The sequence below is a fragment of the Plecotus auritus genome (genome assembly GCF_963455305.1).
Source record: "Plecotus auritus genome assembly, chromosome: 5".
NCBI lineage: Eukaryota > Metazoa > Chordata > Mammalia > Chiroptera > Vespertilionidae > Plecotus > Plecotus auritus.
The window spans coordinates 121,767,733-121,793,190 of NC_137776.1; the positions used below are offsets into that span (position 1 = coordinate 121,767,733).

Here is a 25,458-nt window from a genome sequence, read left to right on the forward strand (position 1 = left end):
ACATATATGTTAGAGAAAATATTAAGATCCATAAAACAAGAAAAGCAACAAAATAAGGCAAATCATATATTAGAAACATGAGCAGAAATTATAGGTATGCAAATCACAGAAGAATAAAATTTGTAATATCCAGTGTTGAGTGAATAAAGAAATAAGCACTTTTGTGTTAAGTATATATTGATTATGCTTTTATGGAGAGCAATTTGGCAGTATCCATAAAAACTTTGAATATATATACCCTTTATCTCATAAATTCCACTTCTAAGAACCCCTCCTAATAAATACTCTTACACACTCCTTAAAAAAAGTATTATACTGTATTTGTTACCTTTTTCTTAAAAATAAAAAATACATGTTTACTAATAGTTAAAATAGGACAAATCCATATTATAGAACAAGGATGCTGTTTCATATATAATTGTGCAACTATGATTATGTGAATTTCTCTCTCTAAACCAATAGCATCCTGAGTGTAATGACTATGTCTGCTTTCCTCACCATAATATATCACAGTACCTCACATAGGTATATAGGAAATATTTAATAAATATGTTTGACTATCAGATGGATGGATGAAAGACTGCAAAGGCACTGTCTTGCTTGACTACAGAAGTGAACTCTGAAGGTAATTTCTAGTTGTATAATTACATGATTTTATATATGCACATTAAAATTATAGTATCTAATAGCTTTGATATTAAAATTTGTTAGTTTATTACTAAAGAAACAAATATAAATGGTATTATTAGTTGTGGTTATGGGCCTTTCATTTTAGAAACTGTGTATCTAGCAAATGAGAGCACTGTAAATACTAGGAAAATAAAATTAATATAAAATGCTTTTTATATTATTAAGCAATGAAATAACCCTGTTGGGGGTAGAGAGGCAAGTGTTTTTTCTTGGAGTTTTTTAATATGTCTTAACCCATGTACTTACAACAGTAAAACCAACTTAAAACTCCTGATAAAATAAGTAAAAGATAAATATTTAGCATGGTTAATAGAGATTTAACTGCTTGGGTGAAGACTGCCCAGCCTACGGCTAAATTTGCCAAACTGAAAATTAGCTCCTAAATGGCTCCTGTGACTAAAGGTCAGAGCAGCTGCAGTAAGTCCCTTTCAGAAAATGCTATTTTCTTTTATACCCTGCCCTCTTAAATCATTTGTTACATATGAAAATTATTAAATAGCAGTAGGACTTCTTAAGCTTTACTTAGGTTTCTCTCTCTTTCAACCTCCTTCTCTCTCAAGCTGCTTCTAAAGTATGGGTCCAAAACAAACTCACTCAAACCGGTGAAAAGATAGTCTCAAAAAATCATTTAAAAAAAAGAGAAAAGACTAAAATACATAAATTGTTTAAATTCATGTGCTCATTATTATCTATCTATATATATAAAAGCCTAAGCAACCGTTAAGACGGAACGACCAGAATGACTGGTACAACTAGAATGACTAGTCGCTATGATGCTCACTGACCACCAGGGGGCAGACGCTCAATGCAGGGGCTGCCCCCAGCCCGCAATCACCAATCGCCAATGGGGCCTTCCAGTTTCTCCCCACAGCCGGCAGGCCCCAATGGCCTGATTGGGACCAGGACCTTGGGCTGGGGTGGGGCACCAGGAGTGCGTGGCAGCAGACTCGGCCTCTTTCCCAGGGGGGCCGAGGGACAGCTCCCTCCTCAGGGCCAGTGGCCAACCTCCTGGGTTCCTCCCCCTCTTCCTCCCTCAGCCAGCAGGTGCCGATCAGCTCACTGCCCACCCACCATGGTGGCAGTTGGTCCCTCCCCCTGGCCGACAGGCCCCGATCGCCTGATCAGGGCCTGCCAGTCAACCTTCCATTCCCTCCCCCTGGTGGGCAGGTCCCAATTGCCCAATCAGGGCAAGGTCCTGGACTGGGATGGGGAACTGGGGGTGGGTGGCGGTGGACACAGGCATTGAGAGGAGGAGGTGGGGAGGCGGGGAACTGTGCAGTGGCAGAGCACAGGCGGCGAGGGAAGGAGGAGATGGGGAGGTGGGGAACAGCATGGTGGCAGCACGCGGAGCGGTGAGGGAAGGAGGAGGCGGGGAGGTGGGGAGGTGAGGAACCTGATTGGCCCCGAATGCAGGCCAGGCCTAGGGACCCCAACCATGCACAAATTTTGTGCACTGGGCCTCTAGTGTGTGTGTGTGTGTGTGTGTGTGTGTGTGTGTGTGTGTGTGTGTGGTTAATATGCAAAGTGTCCCCTCAAGAGTTTGACTGGGAGACTGCGAGTTCAATCGCTTGCTATGATGCGCGCTGACCACCAGGGGGCAGCACAGACCATGGCGGGCAACCAGTGGTGGCGGGGTGCTGAGGGAGCGAGGGAAGGAGGAGGCAGAAGGAAGGAGGAGGTGGGGAGGCAGGGAGGCGAGGAACCTGATCAGCCCTGATCGCCAGCCAGGCCTAGGGACCCTACCCATGCACGAATTTGGTGCACTGGGTCTCTGGTCCTTTATAAAATAAAATCTAATTGGTCAACACTGAAGGATGCTTAAAAACTGATTATTTTGAAGTTTAGTAAATAAAGAGAAAAATATATATAGCCTGCCTTTCCTATCAAAGTGTGCTAAAAAGTAACCAAATAGTAGGTATGGGTAAGGTTCTCTTTAAAGCAATATTTCATGTAATAAGTGAACAAAAATGATAGAATTATAATTTCACCATTTTGAATCTCCTGATGAATTAATAGATCAAGGCACTGAGCATCAACAGCTAATAATCAGATATTACGTGCCTCCTGGCAGAAGAACACATTACCACCTCCGAAGAAGTCTTCCCTCTCCGACACCCGCCCCCAACAACAACAAAAATTTACCTTTCATATCATCAAATTTCTAGAAGCAAACTTTCAGTGTACTGGAAATACAGAGAAATAAGTTAAAGCACATGGAGATACAACCAGCAAAATCCACTGGTTTCCAAGATACATGGTGGAAATCACTGCAAACCACCAAGTTTCTACAGCAAATTGTAAGAAAAGGAGAGATAGAGACAGAGGGAGATAGATGTGAGCGGGAGATCCTATAGATTAAAAGAGATGTAAAAGACATAACAACCAATTCTTACTTAGATGTTCATGCAAACAAATTGTTAAAAAAAAGATTATGAGGTAATTAGAAAACTGAAGACTGACTGGACATTTAAAAAAATTATACACGAGCCCTAGCCGGTTGGGCTCAGTGAATAGAGCGTCGGCCTGCGGACTGAAGGGTCCTGGTTAAGGGCACATGCCTGGGTTGTGGGCTCGATCCCCAGTAGGGGGCATGCAGGAGGCAGCCAATCAATGATTCTCTCTCATCATTGATGTTTCTGTCTCTCTCTCCCTCTCCCTTGCTCTCTCTGAAATCAATAAGTTATATATATATATATAAAATTATACACGAGCATACCTGTGTATCAAGGTATAATAATGCCATTACTATTATGTGTTTTAAAAAGAGATAAATACTTAAATTTCTACAGAATAAGTCAGACAATGTCTAGGGCTTTCTCTAAAAAAAATATGGCCAGGATGGGGTTATGGAGGAAGCAGGACTGCCATGGATTAACAGTTGTTGGGCTGAATGACAGAAACAGGAGGGTTCATAATACTATTCTAGTTACTTTTGAAATTATCCATAAAAGGTTTTAAAAGTCATAGGAAGAGTTCCTCTTTGTAACACTCATTTCTTCCAAAATTTTCCTAGTTATTTTTTGTGTGTGTCACACTCCAAGCTACTATGTCCTTCCTTTATCTCCCTTCCCCTGACAACCAAGGCAGTGGTTGTTTCTATCATTATTGCTGCTTGGAGAGATGATCTACAGTTTCAAAAAAATATTCCAGAGGATGATGATGGTGGTGGTGGTGATGGTGTAATTTTGCCATCACAGTGAAACAAGTATGTTATCTCTGACAATGAATCTATGTCCACTCAATCTCCCCTCCCTTTATCCCTGTCAGACCAAAGCAGAGTTAATATTAGTCATTCACACTTAAGCACAATTATGTTCCAGAGCTAGAGCTGAGCTGAAAGGCTGAGAGATACCTATTTCCAAATTCCAGGCTTTCTCCCAAGTTCAATCCCAGTGCAGAAGACTCCTCGGAATAGTGTTCCAGTCTCCTTTCTGTTTGGGAATGGCATCTTTCCTATTTATATGGTTACTATACAAAGGGTCCTAGCATACATATGTTCGCACAATAAAGACACACCCTGTAGAAGGTAAATTATGTCCCCCAAAAGGATACATCGTAGTCCTAACTCCTGGTACCAGTGAATATGACTTCATTTGGAAATAGGGTCTTTGCCGATATAATTAAGGATCTCAAGATGAGCTCATCCTGGATGAACCTTAAATCCAATGAGAAAGAATAGAAATTTGAGATACAAAGATGCACAAAGAAGGTCATGAAAAGACAGAAGCAGAGACTGGAGTTATGCAGCCACAAGCCAAGGAGCACCCAGGGTTGTGACAGCCTCAGAAACTAGGAGAGAGACATGGAACAGATTCTCGCAGCCAGAAAGAACCAATTCTGATAACATCTTGGTTTTGGACTCCTGGACTCCAGAATTGTGAAATAATCAATTTCTGTTGTTTTAAGCCACCAAATCTGTGCATCCCTGTCCTTGGATCCTGTGGAATACCTCTTTACCAAAAAATTAAAAATCACCCTTCCTTGCTCAAACTAATTCAAGTGGGTTTCTGGAAGTTGTCACCCAAAGAGTCCCAATGAACTCAGGAACTTGCTGCCAAAGGCCTTCAGCTGCCACAGGTCCTTCCTTGGGTTGAGGGGGGGAAAGGAGGGAGATATCAAAAAAAAGCTAGTTGACTCAAGAGCCCTCTAAGGGAGAGCAGAGAAAAGGTCAGGCCCGAGCTACCAGCACAGTGGCAAGAGACAACACAAAACGGAACCAATTTTCACTACGCATATGAGCCAAGACCCAGATCTAATCATGAGAGGGAGTGTGGGTCAATAATGATACTGACTATTCTAAAATAAATAAATAAGTAAATAAATAAATAAATAAATAAAACAGAAATGAGAAAAATTTTGGTCAAGTTATACAAATTATGCTAACAAAAACCACCCAGGAAAATTGCTTTTCATTAAATAAATGTAGCACAACTATTATTGTGTATAGGAATAACATATATCAGATTTCCTTTGTTTGGGGTTCAAATGATAACAATATAAGCACTGCTCTTGTACTTCGGTCTCCTATTGGAAAGACTACAAATAATTCCTGGTTCTTTGCTTTCGAGACATTCCAAAGGTGAGGTACAAGGAAGTACCATACTAATTTTTTGGCCAGGGATGAGAATAACAGGGTTGAAGAGAATGACACAAACATCCCCAAAGGGGGCATTCCTTGGGTATCATGAGAACAAATGGTACAAATGTAGCCAAGTCCCTTTTTTAACTGGAAAGGATAACTGGTCAGCCTTAAGCAGAGTAAGTCACCAGCAAATTAGACAATGGTACACACTAGATTAAAATACAAATCATTTTCTGACTTTATTAGAAAAATTATGTGGGAACAGAGAACCAGGAAGAGAGGAAATTTAAAACAAAAGAAAACAAAAAAAGGGGGAAAAACAGTTCTGAGGAAACCATGCTTGAATAAATGACAAAAAATAATGCTTCTTTTATAAAAAAAAAAATCTAACCGATTGTGCTCTGAGTTGTGTTTGGGAAAGTTCTGTACCCTCATTTGTCTTCTAAGTACCAGACAACAGCCTGATTTCTTCTGAAGCATTTTTCCATTAGAAAAGTCACATGTTCAGCAGTTCCTTTCCTTAAATCACCTAGAAAATATCTTAGCAGAAACACGTGACTGGAAGATTTTGTGACAAACAAAGCCTTCAACCAGATCAACTAACTTAAAAAAAGAAATAGGGCAGAATGTCCTAGACAAGAAAAGTAGCTGGAATTACTTTTCTGGTTATGAGCTGCAATTTAAAAGAGATGCTGGGATTTTAGAGAAAGAAAAAGCATTGGAAGAAAAGGAAAAGAGGACATCTGGGAACAAGCTAAACAACTTAAAGGAATGTTTAAAAGAAAAGGTAGAAAAGCAGACACTATCTATTAATTCTGTCACTCCCAAGTAGGAGTTAAATGAGCGATGACACCAATGTAGACTTAAGCCCTGAAACCAACTCAGTTCATGACAAACACCCTGACGCCCCAGCCGCAGATGAGAGCATGCTAACTCCCCTTTAGAGGACACTTGGAGGAAACCTCATAAAGGCACCCCTCCTTGGTTCTCCTCCTGCCAAATAAAGAGAAGGAAGCTAAATTGTACAGAAAAGCCTCAGGATACAAGATATAGCCCTGGATGGTGTGGCTCAGTTGGCTGGGTGTTGTCCCATGCACCAAAAGGTTACCAGTTTGATTCCTGGTCAGGGCACTTGCCCAGGTTACAGGCTCAAACCCTGGTAGGAGCGGTGCAGGAGGCAGCCAATGGATGTTTCTCGTTTTCTCTCCCCCTCCCTTCCTCTGTCTCTAAAAATCAATAAAAATATTTTTTAGAAGAATACAAGATATAAATACAGTATCTCCTTAGTTGCTAGCCATTTCCTACATAATAACAAAGCAATTAGGTGTCCCAAGGAACAGGGTCATCAATACAAGAGAACACTCAGAAGAGAGAATTTTCTCAGAAATTACCCTAAATCTTAATTCCAATAAGTTTTCAGACTCGTTTTTGTTTTTTTTAACCAAATTGGACCTTCATCAATCCATGATCAAGAACTCACAGAGTCCAACAGCTTTAGTCAGGACACACTAAGGGCATTTTTAATAGCCTATTCAAAATTTCATTTAAAGTACACTTCAGAAACCTTAGAAAATAGGCTTTTATCTCTCACACCTTAATACACTTTATTTTCCCAAATACGTAAATTGCAGTTCTTTTCTCTGTTTGAAAGTACAAAAGGCACACAAATCAAGTGCTAGCCTAGTTTATCTAGAGCATAACTGTTCTACCAAACACATTTTTTAAAAGAAGGTGGGGGAAGAGGTTGGGGAAGCAGTTAAATTGAAATTACAGGCTGTCATGACATCTCAATATCGAAAACTGAATACCTGGTTCCCCAGGACAGTACGGTTTTTATTCACAGTCCCGTTACTAAGCAACTATAACAATGGCAGCATCAGCTTTCTTAGAAGCTAGCACAGTTAAGGGGGCGGGAAATTAAGAAAAATGGGGACACCCCTGGCTTTGGGAATCATTATGTTAGGATAAAGTCAATGTCAAAACAAACAAGCAAACCCAAAAACTATCTAAACTTAAAACAAGCAATTCCTTAAAAGACAAGAAAAGTACATGCTACTATGTATCATTCACTTTAATTTCAGTTTTGTTTAATTTGAAAATTCACATTTAACTGGTGATAATGATTTCCTTTCTGTGTTGCCTTTGTGGTCCCCTTCTTTCCTTCACCCTCCCTGGGAATTTTTTTTTTTTTTTCAAATTTCCTTACTGATTAAAAGAACATTTTGGATCTCTTAAATCCATTTCTTTGTTTACAGAAGCTATAAAAACTGGTTTACAATTGTTTCATGTTGCCTCAGCTTTGAACCAAGAATACTCTTGGACATCAAACTACTCCTTTGAAGGGAACAGTCTCTCAAACAGAGCCAGACACTTTCCCAGCCCCTCCCTGAAGTTCAGACAATCAGAGCCTTGCAAAGGTCAAGTCTTTTTCAAAGTTAGACTATACAATGTGGGTTAGTTTTGAGACGGTGGTGGAGGTCCAATACATGTTCCAAGAGAAATTTATAGACTAGACCTGCAAAAGGCTAAGGGGCAGGTTACAAAATTAGGGGAGCTGACCTCACCAACTTTACCTTCCATCTTCCCTTGCAGCTTTCAACATTTACTACCATACTGAGAAAGTTCCAGAAACTTCTACATTCCCTAAATATCTATTCCACAGAAGGCTGCTTCCCACCATCAGTCCCTGACACCAGCACGAGAGCTCGCTCTCTCTCTCTCTCTCTCTCTCTCTTCTCTCTCCCTCCCTCCCCCCCTGAAATATGGTAGGCTTGTAGGAAAGAAATTTTTACAATTATTTTCTACATCAAAACTGAGCGGCTCTGTTCCCAAGGTGCCTCTAGATCAGTGGTTCTCAACCTTTCTAATGCCGCGACCCTTTAATACAGTTCCTCATGTTGTGGTGACCCCCAACCATAAAATTATTTTCATTGCTACTTCATAACTGTAATTTTGCTACTGTTAATGAATCGTAATGTAAATATCTGTGTTTTCCGATGGTCTTAGGCTCTACAGCTAGCAGGGTCGCCTAAGACCATCGGAAAACACAGATATTTACATTACGATTCATAACAGTAGCAAAATTACAGTTATGAAGTAGCAACAAAAATAATTTTATGGTTGGGGGTCACCACAACATGAGGAACTATATTAAAGGGTCGCGGCTTTAGAAAGGTTGAGAACCACTGCTCTAGATGCTAATAAACTTCTATGTTAAGAAGAGACTTCCAGAGACAAGTAGACATTTGAATATTGGAAACTGAAGATCTAAAATGTCTCAGCCAAGAAGCACAGGCAAGTGACAAAGTCATTCCTGCGTTTAAATCCCAAAGATAAAGATGGTTTTCTGTCTCAAGATCCCCTGTGCAGCATTTGGAGGAAGAGGCTATTTGGATCTCCTGTTTTTAATTAGGTTTAGTATAATTTCTTAAATGTAATTCTCATTTGTTTGTTTGTTTTTAAAGACAATAACGTATAGTCGTTGTAATTGCTATAAAGCACAGAGCTCTGCTACTTGAAATAAGCCAAATAAAAAAAAAATTCTTCAGCCCTGACTGGTTTGGCTCAGTGGATAGAGCGTCGGCCTGCGGACTGAGAGGTCCCGGGTTCGATTCCGGTCAAGGGCATGTACCTTGGTTGCGGGCATATCCCCAGTAGGGGGTGTGCAGGAGGCAGCTGATCGATGTTTCTCTCTCATTGATGTTTCTAACTCTCTATCCCTCTCCCTTCCTCTCTGTAAAAAATCAATAAAATATATTTAAAAAAAAAATCTTCACATATAATGATTACTTCTACTGGTAACAATAAAGAAAATTTAGCACTTATATAACACATTGTATGATCAAATTAATTAAAAAATTAAATTGGTGCCCTAGATGGTTTGGCTCAGTGGATAGAGCATCAGCCTGCAGACTGAAGGGTTCCAGGTTCGATTCCGGTCAAGGGCACATGCCTGGGTTGTGGGCTCGATCCCTGGTAGGGAGTGTGCAGTAGGCAGCCGATCAACGATTCTCATCATTGATGTTTCTCTCTCTCCCTCTCTAAAATCAATATAAACATATTTTTAAAAAATTAAATTGGATAGCTGCAGAGTCTATTCTATCACCATTTCCCTGTGGCTAACAATTTAGACAACATGAATATTCTCAGATAAAAGACCTTTTGTATAAGAATTTTTTTCCAGGATACTTTAATTGTTAAAATTTGTATATTTGCATATTATAAAATTCAAGGCTTTCTTCTATATCCAATGACCTCTGAAAACTAATGGTCACCTATACATGTAAGATTATATTACTCATTGAAGCACGGCCTATAATGCAAATAATTGAAAACAATAGGAGATTGGTAAATTATGGCACATTCACACAATGAAATATAATGTAGCTGGAAAAATCTGAAAGTACTTTATGTATGTTAAGAAATTATCTCCAAAATATATTTTTTCAATGAAAAATGCAAAATAAAGAATAATATGTATAGTGGACTACTAATTTTGTGGGTTTTCTTAAAAAATATATATACACATAAATTTCAGTTACATGAATATGTAACACCTTTAAAAGGATAATAGGACCGAGACATTGCTTCATATACTCTTTTGAATTTTTTACCATGTATTATCTATTCAAAAATTACATTTTTAAAATTTTAAAATATAAGGTTATTGACAAATTATAATATATATAGATGGGATGCTGATTCATTATTAGCAAGGTGTATGTTTTTCAGTTTACAATAGTGATGATGGACTTCACTGATGTGTGAGGAATATATCACACCAGCATCATTTTCTAACATGATCTTCTAGAACTAAAGGTATAATTTAACCTGCTCTAATATCCCTCACATACATAGAGACATAACTCCACCCCCCTGAGGTGCTGATACTCTGGCTTTTAAATATAAGTAGTATAGCAAAATACAAATGGATTTTATATTTGTGAATTTTAAGGCATTTGAAAACTATGTAGGGGGTAACAAATACCATTACTGTACCTGCATTTGAAAAAAAAAGGGGTAAGGCAAAATCAAGGTGGCCTGCTTAAGGTCAATCAATAAGTTACAAAAAGAGCAACACATTAAAACTTAACTCTTTAAAAGCCTTCTCAAAACTACTTTTTTTAAATGGGTAGAAAATAGGATGCTTCTAAAAGCATGTGTGTATGTGTGTGTGCGTGCGTGCATGCAATGTGAGCATGCGAAAAAGAAAAAGACAGAAAATAAATAAGTTTTCAGCCATGATCAAATCCTTACTTATTCAGAAACTAGAGGCCTGATGCACGAAATTCGTACAAGAGTAGGCCTTCCTTCCCCTGGCTGCTGGCACCGGCTTCCCTCCGGCAGCCAGCAGGCACTCGGGCCCCGGGCTTCCCTCGCAGCCCCGGCTTCCTCTGGAAGGTTGTCCAGAATGATGTCCGGTCTAATTAGCATATTATGCTTTTATTATTGTAGATAGTTGGTCATCTGTCAGAGTGCACTAGAGATGAAAATACAGGTTGAAAAGAAAACAGTGAAAGAGCAAGGAGCCCAGCTGAGAAGAGGGAAGTATCTAGGCAGGAGAGGTGACATCTGAGTTGAGCTTTGAAGGATGAAGATGAAGTCAGAAAGAGAAGGAGAAAGAACATTCTATGTGGAGGCTGAGCACATGTGAAAGTTCAGGAATGGGGAACAGGTGTGTACAGCTAGAGGAGAGAGTTCATGGCAGGAAATGCAGGTTGAACAGAAAGCTGCAGGTAGTTTGGGAAGGGCATGTACCACACTCCAGGGTCTGGACTTACAATTATACACAGCAGAATTTAAAGAAAAACTGAGGTTCCAAAAAGATATAAAGAGATGATTTAAGGAAACAAATAAGATTTGTGAAGAAAGGAATTTAAAAGGCCAGTTATTATTTAACCTAATACGCTTCAAGCCCAGGAAAGCATCTTCCACAGATTGAGAGAAAAACTGTTCTGCCCCACAATGAGACTGTGACTCTTTCCCCCTCCACTGAAAGCAGAAAAAAGATGAAGTATTCAATTCTGATGATACCACAATAAAGGTGAGTGAAAAACACTGGTAGAAGTTGGGAGGAGGCAGAAGCCCAAATGACATAAAGAAGGCAAATTAAGACCATTTCTTGAAGCAAAGAGTGGCATCTCTTTTTCAGGGAGTATTTTGCAAGACAGTCTTAATTCCACAGGATGGTTCCAATATGGTCCTGTTTAACCACCTCAGAATGGCGTATCCCCTTTTATCCCTTGTGATTCCACTATGCTCAGTCTGTGAATGTACTAAATAAAGTCATACCAAACAAATTAAAAAAACACACACCTATACATCATTTACTTGGATAATAATCAGGGGAAGACATGTTGAAATCACAAAATACTTTTAAAGAGGTTAGTGCTATTGTTTTCTAATACATGTACTAATGCCAAAGTATTTTCAACAGTGTATAAGACCACTCTGTGGAAGTACTGCTTATAGGCAGCCTTCTTTCTTAAAGTAAGTCAGGAATGTGCACTGCAATTGTAAATTCTTCTCTACTTAGCTATTTTCTTCATAAAAAAAGAACAATGACAAATTTAAGCAGAGCCCCAAACTTAAGTACAGCAAATGCCCACAAATTCTAAAACTATAGAGTTTAAACTAGCATGTTCTCATCACATCTGAAATATCAATTTCATGACGTTTTAAGAGAAAGGAAAACAACCGGTAAGTAGGTTAAATGTGGCCCTTAATGGAAATTAGTGATTTTTTTTTTCTAAGACTTTAAATTGTTAACTGATCCGACAGGGAAGAGTACCTGGTGGAGGGAATCAGGTTGAGGATCCCATTGAGAACATAGCTGAATTCCGCTTGATCCTGCGCAACAAGTGCCACCAGACCCTCACAGCAGGCTGTCCGAACCACCACATTATCACTGCAGCACTTCTCCCAGAGCAAGTTCAAAGCAGGGGTCTGAAATCAAACCAGTGGTTAAAGTACACTTCCGATGAGCAGCAAATGCATACACACCCCCTACATTGGTTCACAGTAGGCTAGCTCTCCTGTATAAAGATGCTGCTGTCACAGCACTTGTAGAATAAACTAAAGTCAGTTTCCCAAGAGAGATAATGGATCTGTTCTGGTATAGCAACTCTCTCTCTCATCTGGTGTATTTGCTGCAAAATAAGCCTGGCTGCCAACAGTTATAACCTGAGTTCAAGCAACGCAACAGAACCTAACAAGGGATCAAACTAAGACTTGGCTCTGGCACAGTGCTAAATCAAGCCCTTTCACCAGACACCTATAATATCAGCAGATTGGTTAGTCTAAGTTGAACCCAAATCATACCTATGCTTCAAGCCCTCAATGGGAATACAATTTTCAGAAAATGTTCCTAGTCTCCTACCACCGACCTCTATCACCTACATGCACCCCATCCTGACCCCCCCACCCCCACTCCCACACACACAATGTCCCTGCCCCAATGGGCACAGAGGGAAGAGAGAGAAGTAGAACATGCTACCAGCAAGCTGCTGGTCCCATGGCTACCAACAAAAGCCTAGTAAAACTGTTTTGGCCAAGAGAAAGACTGTGACTTTTCCCTACCCCTCACAAAGAATCTGTCATCTTTCACAGAAAAGCACTAGAAGGGTATATAAGTTCTTCATTTTAAAAAATCCTATTAAAGCAGAGGTTCTAACTTTCATAACTTTCTTAGGAACACATGATTCCCTCACCAAAAAAAAAGGTTCATATTAATGATAAACCTATATTTAAATATATTGTGGGTTAAGTCTATTTATATTAATACATGGTTTGGGAATTTTTTGGTTTGGGCCTTTTCTTAAAGAACATATAAAGAAACTATTTTTCCTTTCCATCCTTCCCCCAATAATTTATTGGGAAATACATAATTTGGAGAAATACCCAGCTCCCATAGATTAACTAAAAGAATGAAAATCAACATTTTATTGTGTCCACTTTCCTACTGGAGCTAGCACTGAGATCCTTGCAATTATAGGAACCCACTATAACAGAACAATATAGTTAACGGTTACTACAGGTAATATTTATATTCCATTTATTTTATTTAGAAGGAAATTTAAATCACCTACATGGATAATATGAAAGGGGACTAAATTACTAAGCCAGAAAAACAATATAAATAAATAAATAACTGTCCCTTCAGATAACACTGTGATATCATGGAAGTAAGCATTCATTTATTAATGGAAGAGGAAATATTTGATTACAGGGATTGACATTCAATAAATCCGGCAGTTTAAGTAAAACCATTAGATCTTGTCAGAGTACATAATGTGATTATAGGTAGGATTAAGATCAGGGTTCTCAGAAAACCTAATTTAAATGACTACATACAAACACTAGATAAATGCCAATTAGTAAAGTATATACCCCTACACTTCCTTCAACCTGTCGGCAGAAGCAGTAAAGAAATGTGATTTGGAGCAGCTAATCAAAATGAATGTGAGAGGAAGGAGACCAATTTGTTTCTGCTGTAAAAAAACATCTCATTTCCATCATCTATATTCTCTAGAGTTTACCTTAGAGCACCCACTTAAGTAGAATTTCCAACCAGCATGTCAAAATACACAACACTGGTCAACCAAAACCCAAGTGATATATATCTCAGTAGGCTGGCATTGCTTCCACACTTAGCATTCGCCTGCCCTATACATGGTAAGAATTTTTTTCCCCAATTCCAACTGTCCACGCATGACCTTTTTATACATGGGGCCATCTACAGCATGAAAAATCTCCCACATCCAAATAGAGCCACTATGTTCACTTTCTCTATTAAACAAAAATATTCCCTCAGAGGTAACCCTGTCACCTTCTCTTCTAAAGCATGCCTACTCTTATTCCACTCATGTTATTTTTTATTAATAATCATAAAAATACTCCCCTCATCTCCTCCATATCTTATTCCTGGAGTCTATTGTCACAAATTTTAAATGTTTTAATTATTTGGAAGAAAAAGATGGCAAATAAAACAAAAAAAGGCAATAAGCTTCTCACAGTTCTAAATCATTTCTACAGTGACCTGAGCTGTGAGGGAAACAAGCGAAGTGATTCTGTGGTCCAGCTGGTAGCAATATCGGAACAGAACTACAGTACAGAGTGAAACACAGACCTGGTTTGTGGATTGATGGATCTTTTCTGAAAAACCATTTTCCTTTAGGATTGCAGCAAGAAGATGACCCACAGCCTAAAAAGAAAAATAATAATACATTTCCTCAGAAGTTTTCTCCAAATAGTGCATTTGAAGGTAATGACTATCAATAGTAGTTATTATGACTTTGAGTCATATCAGACAGTCAATTGGTAATAAAATTCCAATTCACTGAGGGCACGCTCTATAGAAGGCACTGAACTAGTCAATCCACATACATAACTTCTTATCTTCATAACAACCCTCAAGGTTAGCATTTTTATCCCAATTCTTATCCCATTAGGCAAACTATAGTTCATAGATGTTAAGAAAATTGGTAGATTTTCAGTTCAAATTGCTGTCACTTAATATGAGAAGAAACTTAGAGATTGTTTAATCCATGAAACCATAAGACAAATAAGAAACTCCACAGCTTTTAAAATCATCTTTGCATCTAAATGAAATCCATCATGCTTCATCATGCCCTTAAGGAAGATGGAGAAAATGCATTCCCGTCTTCGACTATGGCCCACACAGACCTGAATCCATAGGTCTCTTGTGACCACGAGCTTTCTCCCTCCTCTAGGCTCTATGACTTAATTTCTTTATTATTTTCTCATAGGTTTTAATGCTGTAACAGGCTTTCAGTCTAATAAATCTCTAAATTTTTCCCAAATCCTGCTTTGGTCCCAAAGCCCAAAATTGAAGATGAGACTCCTACATGAGTGTTGATTACATAAATACATAAATCTCATTACCTCCTATCACCACAACCCATTCTACTCGCTCTTCAGCACTACCCACCCCTGCTGTCTTGGAACCTAGGCCAACAACGACAACCATTTTGTGTGTGGGTTGGAAATACCTGGCAACTCCAACAACTGTTGATCCTGCACTAGGGACCAACGTATGATGCAGCCACGAATACCTGTCAGTCTTGCAACGTTTCCAGAGTTCAAATAAAAACACAGCACCCAATCCTTCATCTCTCTTTGTATTTCACATATTAAAAATGATTAAGGACCTCAAAGTGTAATGGTCTCAGTTTTGCAATACAAGTCATTTGTTTAAAGGAATATTACATTTAGATCAATTAACTGTCTCTTACCTATTTAAAAGGATAGTAACAAGAATTGAAAACCAGTAAATAGTTTTAGTTCCTGTTTACAAAATATACCATATTTCACTGAATGTAACTGGCCATCAATACATCAATATTTTATCTAACAGTAAGAAAGAAAAAAAGGCTGCCAATTAATCTACATTATACAATGCTTCATATGGTTTAGAACTTTTATTTTATATTAAAAAAGTTCTTTCAAACTCATTTAGAAAATCATGGCCAAGTTCACAATTGCACAGGCAAAACCAACGGTATGATGACTACTGCCATGAATTACTAGATGCAACCCAGTTTCACGGTGTTAAAATCGAAGAGTACAGCCTAAATTAATTTTAAAATACAAAATCCAAGAATATATCAGCCTACATTGTTACTTTAGTTTTGCATGACAGAATAGTTTAAAAAGACATTCTACAATACATATACACTTTTCACTCGATTTAACAGTAACACACATAGGCATTTCTTGATTATCTGTGCTAATGAAGGGACTCCAGGCCAGAAAAAAAAAATGAGGCCAGTATTCTCCAAGTCTTCACTTCTTCTTCATGGTAAGAACCTGTGCTGTGCAGGATAAGACTCCAACCCAGTCAGGCAGAAGGGAATCTTGCATAAGGAGTGTTCTCCTCATGGAAGGGTTCCCCACTACCCAGCTAAGTCAATTCCCACAGCAGGCATCTCCACAGTTAACCGTTGAAAGTGGCCAAGATGCTGTGCGTGGTTAAGTCTTCAGGCAGGCTTTTGCTGTTATGCTATCTTTACTTTCACAAGAAAAGACAGTAAGCTATTATGATACCTTGATTAACCACCATGCTTCTAGTTAGCTGAAAGCTAACCAGAAAACCATCTTTGGTTTAACTTTAATAATTGAAAAGCTCTTTAAAATAAATTATAATCTCCTGCCTGAGTTAGAGTATATAGATCGAAGTTTTTTAATCCAGGATAGTTTACTTACTAAATGTCATTATTATAAAAATCTATTATTCTTACATTTGTATAGAGGTAGAATATACATTTTAAGATATTAGTCTCTCATACTCTGTAAATGCATATATCTGTAGAGGTATAAGCATTTATTTCTGTTTCCAATAATTAATTATAGAGCAAAAAGTACATATTCAAGGGGTTAATCAAGGTTTTATTATTTCTAAGAAAAGTATGACATAAATAGAAGCTGCAATTAGTCAACTTCAAATATTTATTTTCTGTCAAATATAAATTTTCAAATTAACTCATATAAAAGTTGTTTAATAAAATGATATCTCATTATAGAAAAAAATCAATGTTAAAAATATAAAGTTAAATTAACAATCTACCAAAAACGTTCACTTGTTACCATGAAGCATAAATAAATAAATAAGTAAAATTACCTGTGTTTGGATAAGAGAATTTGGAAATTCAAACCTTTTCCTGATATCATCTGACATTTCTGCTTCTCTTGCATATATGTATGCAGATCTGTAACCAAAACAAAAAAAAAATATTTGTTAATCTGGAAAAGGAGTTCAAACTAATTACTCCTCAAATAACATTAAAATAATTCATTCCAAAGTCAACAACTGAAATAAAGCACAGGGCTCTGCTGAGTAATCCTTGCCATACACTTCATTGTTAACCTCTTCAGTCCTCAAATGCCATGGCTGATAAACTAAAATGTCCAAAAGCTCTTGTTTTTTTCCATTAGAACTAATTCAGAAACAGATAAATTCACATAGAACCTCTGCCCCATCCCTGCCACTGTCCCCAAAATCCAAAAGTTCTAGCCTAATAACACAATTTAAAAAATTCAATGACATGTTTGAAATAGAAATTAATTTTTTTTATTGATCAAAACTTCTAAGGGAGAAATAGTAAAACTTTCAAAAATTGTTTAAACTATGCTTTGCTTTGGGACAAAGCTTTCATTTAAATACTAATCCAACAAGTATAAAGCTTAGGTGAGCTATTTTCAGGGAGTATAGAAATGACCTAGAAGCTCACATCAAAACAGATTGCTTGTCTTCTAAAAGAGGAACCAGCAAGCAATTAAGCACCAACTTTTAATATTTACATCGCACCTCTCATTCCTACTGGGGTCTCAAAAAATTTGCAAAAGGATGAAGGAGGGCAGGTGATAAATCAAAGACACAGAACTAATAAGAGAATTTCCCAAGAATCCAAATTTATCCAATTCCCATGCAGCACTGAACCCACCAAATTACACTATTTTAAACAATGGATGCTTTAGGTCACTCATTTATTACATATAGCTTTCAAAAACAATGTATGTCTCTTCAGTACTCTCGGTTGCTTATAAAAATAACAGGCTGCAAAATCAAGCTCTCTTGATCTCAACATTGAGGGCACCTTGTGTTGAACTTGTGGCTCTAACTACTTTCCTCCCTTTCTTTCAGAGCTAACCTCCCTGAATGAATAGTTTATCCTAGCTTCCTTCTTCAACATCTAGGTCCAACTTTACTCCTTGAATTTGATAGTTCACAGCACTGAAACTGGTTCTACAACTGCAAATGATGCTCCCTATCTAAATCTACTCTTTAGCTTAGGCAGGTCAAAATCTCAACTTTCCAGGTGCACTAATCTGACCTTTCTTGAAATTTGCTTCTCTTTTGAGTTCCATAAGACATCACAGCAGAATTTTTCAGAGTATGTCCTTGGAAAACCCACAATAAAGAGATCTCCACAGGGAGAAAAAAGGATTGTGTAGGGACATATATTGCCATCTTGAAGATTCAATCATTCACTTAACAAACACGTATTAGGTGCTTACTGTGTATCAGAGACTGTTCTAGATGTTTAAGTTACCTCAATAAACATAGACAAAAGTCCCAACACTCTGGAGCTCACAGTCTAGCAGGAAGAGGTAGACAGTAGATAAAAAAAAAAAAAAAAAAAGATAAATTAAATGCTTAAGACCTGTTCCAGAAAGAGCAGAGATGGATCCGGCACAGAATGGAGGAGGAAGAAAATGGTAACCAAAGAGCCAATGAGAAGCCAGTCCTTCCAGGCATTGAGGGCTCCTGGATGGACTGCTGCATGTATACTGAGTGAAACAGGAAACTACTACACACACAAAAGGGGATGAGATTTTAATTGATATCTTTTCCGATTCGGGATATCTTTGAAGACAGAGCCAATGTGGTTGCTAAAGAATTAGATGACAGTAGAAGAGGGAAAAGGGGTCAAAGATGACTCCAAGGTTTTGGATCTGAGCAACTTTATTTTTAATCCCATTTCTTTTGGGCATTTTACACATGAAACAGAACAATTTATACATTACTTACCACAGCATTTTTTACAAAAGAAACATATGCTGTTGCCATCAACTGAGATGGGAAACAAGTTTTGTGGAGGAAGACCAAGATTCCATTAGAAACAAGTAAGTTTTAGAGACCTAACAGAAATCCAAGTGCTGATGCCAGGTAGAAAGTTGTATATAAGAATCTATAATTTGATAGACAGATCTAAATAATAGTGCATGTCATTAAATAATCTGAAAGATTCTAAAGCAAGAAGTTCGATTAACTTTGTTTAACCTCGAGTTTCCCAAACTTATCTGATCATGGCACCTTTTTTTCCTAGAAATTCCTGTTAACAGTCTATTCAGCCGTGGGCAAACTACGGCCCGCGGGCCGGATCCAGCTGTTCTATCCTGTTCTCTTGCTCTCCCCTCCACTCCTTTACTTTGAATTTATATTAGTTCACACAAACACTCCATCCATGCTTTTGTTCCAGCCCTCCGGTCCAGTTTAAGAACCCATTGTGGCCCTCGAGTCAAAAAGTTTGCCCACCCCTGGTACAGACAGCCTTTCCTGAGACACACTGGGAAACACTGCTCTACCAATTCCTCCTATTCCTCTGTCCTCTGATTCCTGAAGGCACCCCCCCAAGGCTCTGGCCTTGTGCTCTCTTCCTTTACGTAAACTCTTCCAGAGCCTTCATCTAGTCCAGGGGTGGGCAAACTTTTTGACTCGAGGGCCACAATGGGTTCTTAAACTGGACCGGAGGGCTGGAACAAAAGCATGGATGGAGTGTTTGTGTGAACTAATATAAATTCAAAGTAAAGGAGCGGAGGGGAGAGCAAGAGAACCGGATAGAACAGCCGGATCCGGACCGCGGGCCGTAGTTTGCCCACGGCTGATAGTCCATATCACCGAACACTCCCCTATTCTCTTTTATAAGGCTCTAAAACACCAGAAATTGGAGATGTCAAAACCAAAACACATATTTTCTCTCAAAAACACTGTTCACATTTCAGCTTTTCCCAATTCTCCTCTCACAATTTCCCTCCCAACAGTCTCTAAATCTAGTCAGTCCCAAAGTCAACTTCATTCTTTTCAGCTTCTTGGAGGCTGCTTTCCCTCTCCATTTCCATACCCATCATCTGAGTTCCTCACGCTAGGCTTACTTCAGTAACTGCTTAGTCTTGCTTGAGTTCATCCCATACACTGCTGTCAGATCATTGTCCCAGAATGCTATTTCCATCACATCAATTCCCTTGAAGATTTAAGACACTTTTCAAAAGCCTGTCAGATTAAATGCAAATGCAAATTTTGATTCCTAGTTTTTAAGCCCTGCAACAATCATCTCACCCATTCAACTGCATTGTCACTACTGTCCAATTCCAATTGGGCAAAAACCATTTTCAAAATAATCCCACATGCTCAAAATGTGCTCTCTCCCACATAAAATGCCCTTCTACCCCTGGCCATTTTTTCTCAGTGGTCAAGGCACATGCAGGAGGCAACCAGTTAATATGTGTCTCACATTGATGATTCTCTCCTTCTCTCCCCCGCCTGCCTCCCTTTCACTTTCTCTGAAAATAAATGGAAAAAATATCCTAGGGTGAGGATTGAAAAATAATAAAGTAAAATGCCCTTCTATGTTCCCACTATTTAAAGATGAAATGCCTTTTGTAGCACAGCTTCTCTGTTAAGACATTCCCAAGTAGCCACATCTTAGAGTAATCACCTTGGTTTATATTCCTTCAGTGCTATTGCATTTGGTCTGACCCATGCCATCATGTGACTACTTACATTAGGATTGTCAGTATTTTTTTGTAAAGGGCCAAATAGCAACTGCTGAAGTCCGCCACTGTAGCAGGAAAGCAGCCATAGACCATGGCTGTGTTCCAATAAAACTTTATTTACAAGAATAGAAGGCACAGGGGGTAATAGTTGACTAACTCCTGGCTTACATAATGACTATTTAATTTAATTTATAAAATGTGTTAATTCAATTGCGACAATTAACATTCAAATTTGCCCCTGTGCCTCCAGCCTCAGGTAAATATATAAATAAGGTAAATTATACCTTATCTAAAAGTTGGGCAAGTATCCTTTATCAAAGAAAACAAACTTTTTCATGCCCCTAAACTCTGGAGGAAATTCCTCATATTAGACTTTTATATATGGAATACAGAATGACATATAATAAGCAATATTCTTAATTACATAATAGGGAATTTCATGTTACTTCTTTTTTAAACAATCCCTGGATAAAGCCATGTGTATTATATAACATGTAATTCAGCAAAAGAGCCTAGCTCAGTGGTCGGCAAACCACAGCTCGCGAGCCACATGCTGCTCTTTGGCCCCTTGAGTGTGGCTCTTCCACAAAATACCATGGCCTGGGCGAGTCTATTTTGAAGAAGTGGCGTTAGAAGAAGTTTAAGTTTAAAAAATTTGGCTCTCAAAAGAAATTTCAATCGTTGTACTGTTGATATTTGGCTCTGTTGACTAATGAGTTTGCCGACCACTGGCCTAGCTCATAGGGTCCTAGGGCAGTTTTCTGATTATCTAAGCCAATTCAATAGAAAGTAGGCTGTACATTATCCAGAGAAGCAGATGGTTATCGGAGTATCACAGAGTAGACTTACCCAAATGTCAACAGTGATAGAGCTAAAGAAAAGAAATGTGGAGTTATACCCTCTGATCCAGATCTAGAACGGGGAATTCCAAAATGCTCTGGGGACCAGATGAGCAACTGGTTAGGCGAATAGATTATGGCAGTGAAGAGGCCAAACCCTCCAGAAAAATGAGTGTCTCCTAAAGGTGGGCCGATGGAATAACGTTTTTATCAAAATTAGGCTCTACTGTGCTTATTTCCTATGTACCTGGCTGGCGTTCCTCAGTGGTTGACATTGACCCATGAACCAGGAGATCATGGTTCCATTCCCAGTTCAGGGCATAGGCCCGGGTGGCAGGCTCAGTTCCCAGTAGGGGGTTAGCAGGAGGCAGCCAATCAATGATTCTCTCTCATCATTGATGATTCTCTTCTCTCTCCCTTCCTCTCTCTGAAATAAGTAAAAATGTATTTTTTAAAATTACCTAAGTATAGATGGCAAATACCTCAGCTTACAAAAGATAGTCCTTATTTCGATGTGACACTTTAGAGAATGAATACATTTTTAAATCTGTAGTAAATTTATCTTTCCTAACAAATGGTCAGTAAGCATTCTCAAAACTACGCCCCAAGCAAGAATATGACTTGATATCATCCTTGATTTGCTACCCTTGGGCTATAAATTGTATGTGTATTTCATGAGACTTATATTTCAAGGTTAATCACAACCACTTGGCCTTTTAAAGTATCAAAACATACATCATATTCTCTCAGGGAATTAAAAAAAATACATATGCTTGCTTTAGCATTGGGGGCAGTGTAGTATGTGTCCTACTTCATTTTAATCTCAGCTTCCTTTGGGCACTATATACATTAAACCACACACAATTGCTTCTTTCCATAGAGTTCTTTACTAGAAGGAAACTCGACACAACATGCTCCGTAAACCATGATACAAAAATAGAGTGTTTGATTTTAAAAGATTTATCTGTAACCTGTCAGTCAGCCTTTTTTTTTTTTTGGTCTATCTAAATCTAAATCAGAATGAGAATTTTTAATGAGGTCTTAAGTTCCAAATGAATCAAAGCATTTGTTTAACTTCAGCAATTATCCTACCTGTCAAGGCTTTTCAGCCCTATAAGAACCCTTCAAAAAAATAAAACTATCAATTGCATCCTAGAAGTAATAAAGGAGTAGCAGAGAGATAAAGCACCTTTGGTTTTTCAACTTTTTCAATAGTTTTTCTAGGATACAACAAACAATATACAGCTGTATATCAAAAAAAGTATTTAGTGTCAAACTTCAAATGAAGGACACAATCTAAAACACAAGAGAAAAATCTATCTAGTAATATTGACAAGTGCTATGGGAGGCAGCAAAGAAATTATGCAAGGTAGTTGGCTGGGGTGGGGTGGGGTGGGGGTGAGTTGTCTATTGGTCAGGAAAAGATGACTTTGATCCTCTTGCCTACCAAACTTCTATATAGGAAGAGCTCAGAGCAGCAATGTAGGACTATAGAGAGCACATTCTTGAAGTTGGTTTATATAAGCAATGTCATCAGCAAACTGGTAAAAATACATACTTCATCCACATTAATGGGACTCTGTGTTTGAAACACAAAATCTAGGACTTTTTTTCTTTCTAATTTTATCAACTATTCCAATTCTTAGTTATGCATTTATTTAGTTTCCTCCTCCCACAAAGTAAGCTATGGAACCACAAGTCTGAGGATTTTAAACACATATTTTGACAATTTTTTCTTTTTTACTACATTTTTAAAAAAATGGCTTATAGAAAAGCTGATGGGCACAGCCAATAAATTTGAGCTGATTTTATAAGTTTATCAAGGCTGTGGTTCAGGGGTATGTTCCAGATACTCCTATTTGCTTTGTCCTGCCCCTTTAAAAAATAAAAAAAGGAAAAACACCTGTCTATATTTTTTAACTGCCCACCTTGCGATATTTATATTTTCCTTATTCTTCCACCTGCTTAGTTTCTCAACTATCAGTTCTTGGTACCTAAGTATTTCCACACATCCTCTCAAGGGTCTGGCAGGTAGGTTCTGTTTCATCACTCTGTATTAAATCCTGACACCTGTTAGAAGAAAGTCAAGCTGAGCCTGAACTCTTGATTCAAAGCTTCAAAATACAACTATCAGCTATATTCTCAAATTAACAGGACAAGACAATCAGAGCCCTCCTAAGTGCATGATTCATAAAAATGGAAAAATCGTGGGGAAATCGCAATGGAAAGTTTTCAAAACGAATGAGCAAGTGTAAGAAAATAGTAATTTCTAATCATTACATTCTCAAAGAGGTCACTAAGTCATCGTTAAATTAGGCTGAGAGTAGAAAATATCTTTATGTTAGCAGTAACTTCAAAATCAAGCCAAGGCAGAGGGCAACTAAGTGGGTGACAAAGCTACTGGGTCAACATGTTATAATCAGAGAAAACGGGAACTGCATAGATATGGCAGAGACCACTGACTTCAACATCTGTGCTCTCCTTCATCATATTTCCTACTCAAGTAAGGTTAGGTATGGCCTATAACCAAGTTCTCTCCAGTGGTGTTGGAACAGAGGTGATGTGCTGCTTCCAGCTGCAGAGTGCTTCCTCTACTCTCTTCCCAACCCAAACCAGGTCTTGGCAACAATTCAAATTCAATCATGTGCATAAAGACAGTACCTCTAGGATAGCAATATTCAACTGGTGAGCAGCAAGAATTTTTAAAACATCAATACCTGACTACTTAGTCAGGGGCACCAACCTCTTTTTCCTTTAGATTGTCAAATTTAAAAAATGACAACAGTCAACACAATAGCTGTCCAGTGTGAATGAATGAAAAACATACCTAATATTTTTTTGTCAAATCAGCAAAAAAATCAATTTTGGGGTGTGCCACAGAATTTTAGTAATTATGTGTGCCACGAGATGAAAAAGGTTGAAATTGCTGGTCAAGGACATGGTTGAATAAACAAGATGGAAGAAACTGGACCTCTAAATGATAGCTAAGAGAACTGCATACCTGGACTTCCAACTATTATATGGGAAAGAAATTTCTACTCTGTTTGAACCACTGAATTTTGGGGTCTTTTTGTTGCAGTAGCTATTACTTCCATAATAATATAGGGGACCTGAGTTCATCTCCCATACTTCTTTCCATTGGCAAAATGAAGAAGCTAAATGTCAGACAGGTTAAACAACTTGCCAAAAAGGAAAATCATCCTGGCAGCTCAGGTGAGAAGAGAGGTTTCTTGAATTCTAACCCAGTGTTTCCCTGAACCATCAATAGCATGAGGATGACGGGCCCGGTCCACATTACTGTATCATGCCCCAGGAATTTTAAGATCTATAATCAAAGTGCTGAGCAAATTTAGGTGACTATGAATTCTGATGATCTCACCAGTTGCAATTTACTGGCCTGAGGGGATCGGGCCAAAATCGGCAGTCCGACATCCCCTGAGGGGTCCCAGATTGCAATAGGGTGCAGGCCAGGCTGAGGGACCCCACCCATGCACGAATTTGTACACCGGACCTCTAGTATCATATATTTGTATGTATTTACACATAACACAAATATATAAATCTATAAAGGAATATGGATAAAAAATAGCTATTTTTTAATCTAAAGATTCACTTATCTCTGTAATTTTTACAGTATCCAATCTAAGTCTTCAAAAAAGTCTTCAAATTAGCTCCTTTATGAGATGATTTTTTCCAATCTATCTATATATATAGAAGTCTAAGCGACCGTTTGACCATTCGGCCATTTGACCGGTAGCTATGATGCACACTGACCACCAAGGGGCAGACGCTCAATGCACAGGCATGGAAACATGGAACAGACTGATGAATCTCAGAGGGAAGGGGAATGGGGGAAGGCAGGAAGAGATTAACCAAAGATCTTATATGCATACTAGAGGCCTAGTGCACATATTCGTGCACTGGTGGGGTCCCTCGGCCTGGCCTGTGGGGATGGGGCCGAAACCGACCCAGTGCACGGATTTGTGCACCAGTGGGGTCCCTCAGTCTGGCCTGCGGGGATTGGGCCAAAATCAGCTCTCCAACATCCTCCAA

General features: G+C 38.5%; 1 protein-coding gene across 7 annotated transcripts in view; it reads right to left on the minus strand.

Moving 5' to 3' along the window:
• The window catches only part of FOCAD (focadhesin), a 310,432-nt gene that overhangs the window by 257,113 nt on the left and 27,861 nt on the right, over window positions 1-25,458 (minus strand). For all 7 annotated transcript variants that reach the window (XR_013960579.1, XR_013960580.1, XR_013960581.1 and 4 more), the window contains exons 2-4: window positions 16,911-16,998; window positions 14,400-14,474; window positions 12,063-12,217 (exon numbers count right to left, since the gene is read on the minus strand). Coding sequence is in view for 3 of the 7 variants with exons in the window: in XM_080667664.1 (XP_080523790.1) it covers window positions 12,063-12,217; window positions 14,400-14,474; window positions 16,911-16,967 (287 nt within the window). In the remaining 4 variants the exon portion in view is untranslated. The remainder of the gene's footprint in view (window positions 1-12,062; window positions 12,218-14,399; window positions 14,475-16,910; window positions 16,999-25,458) is intronic.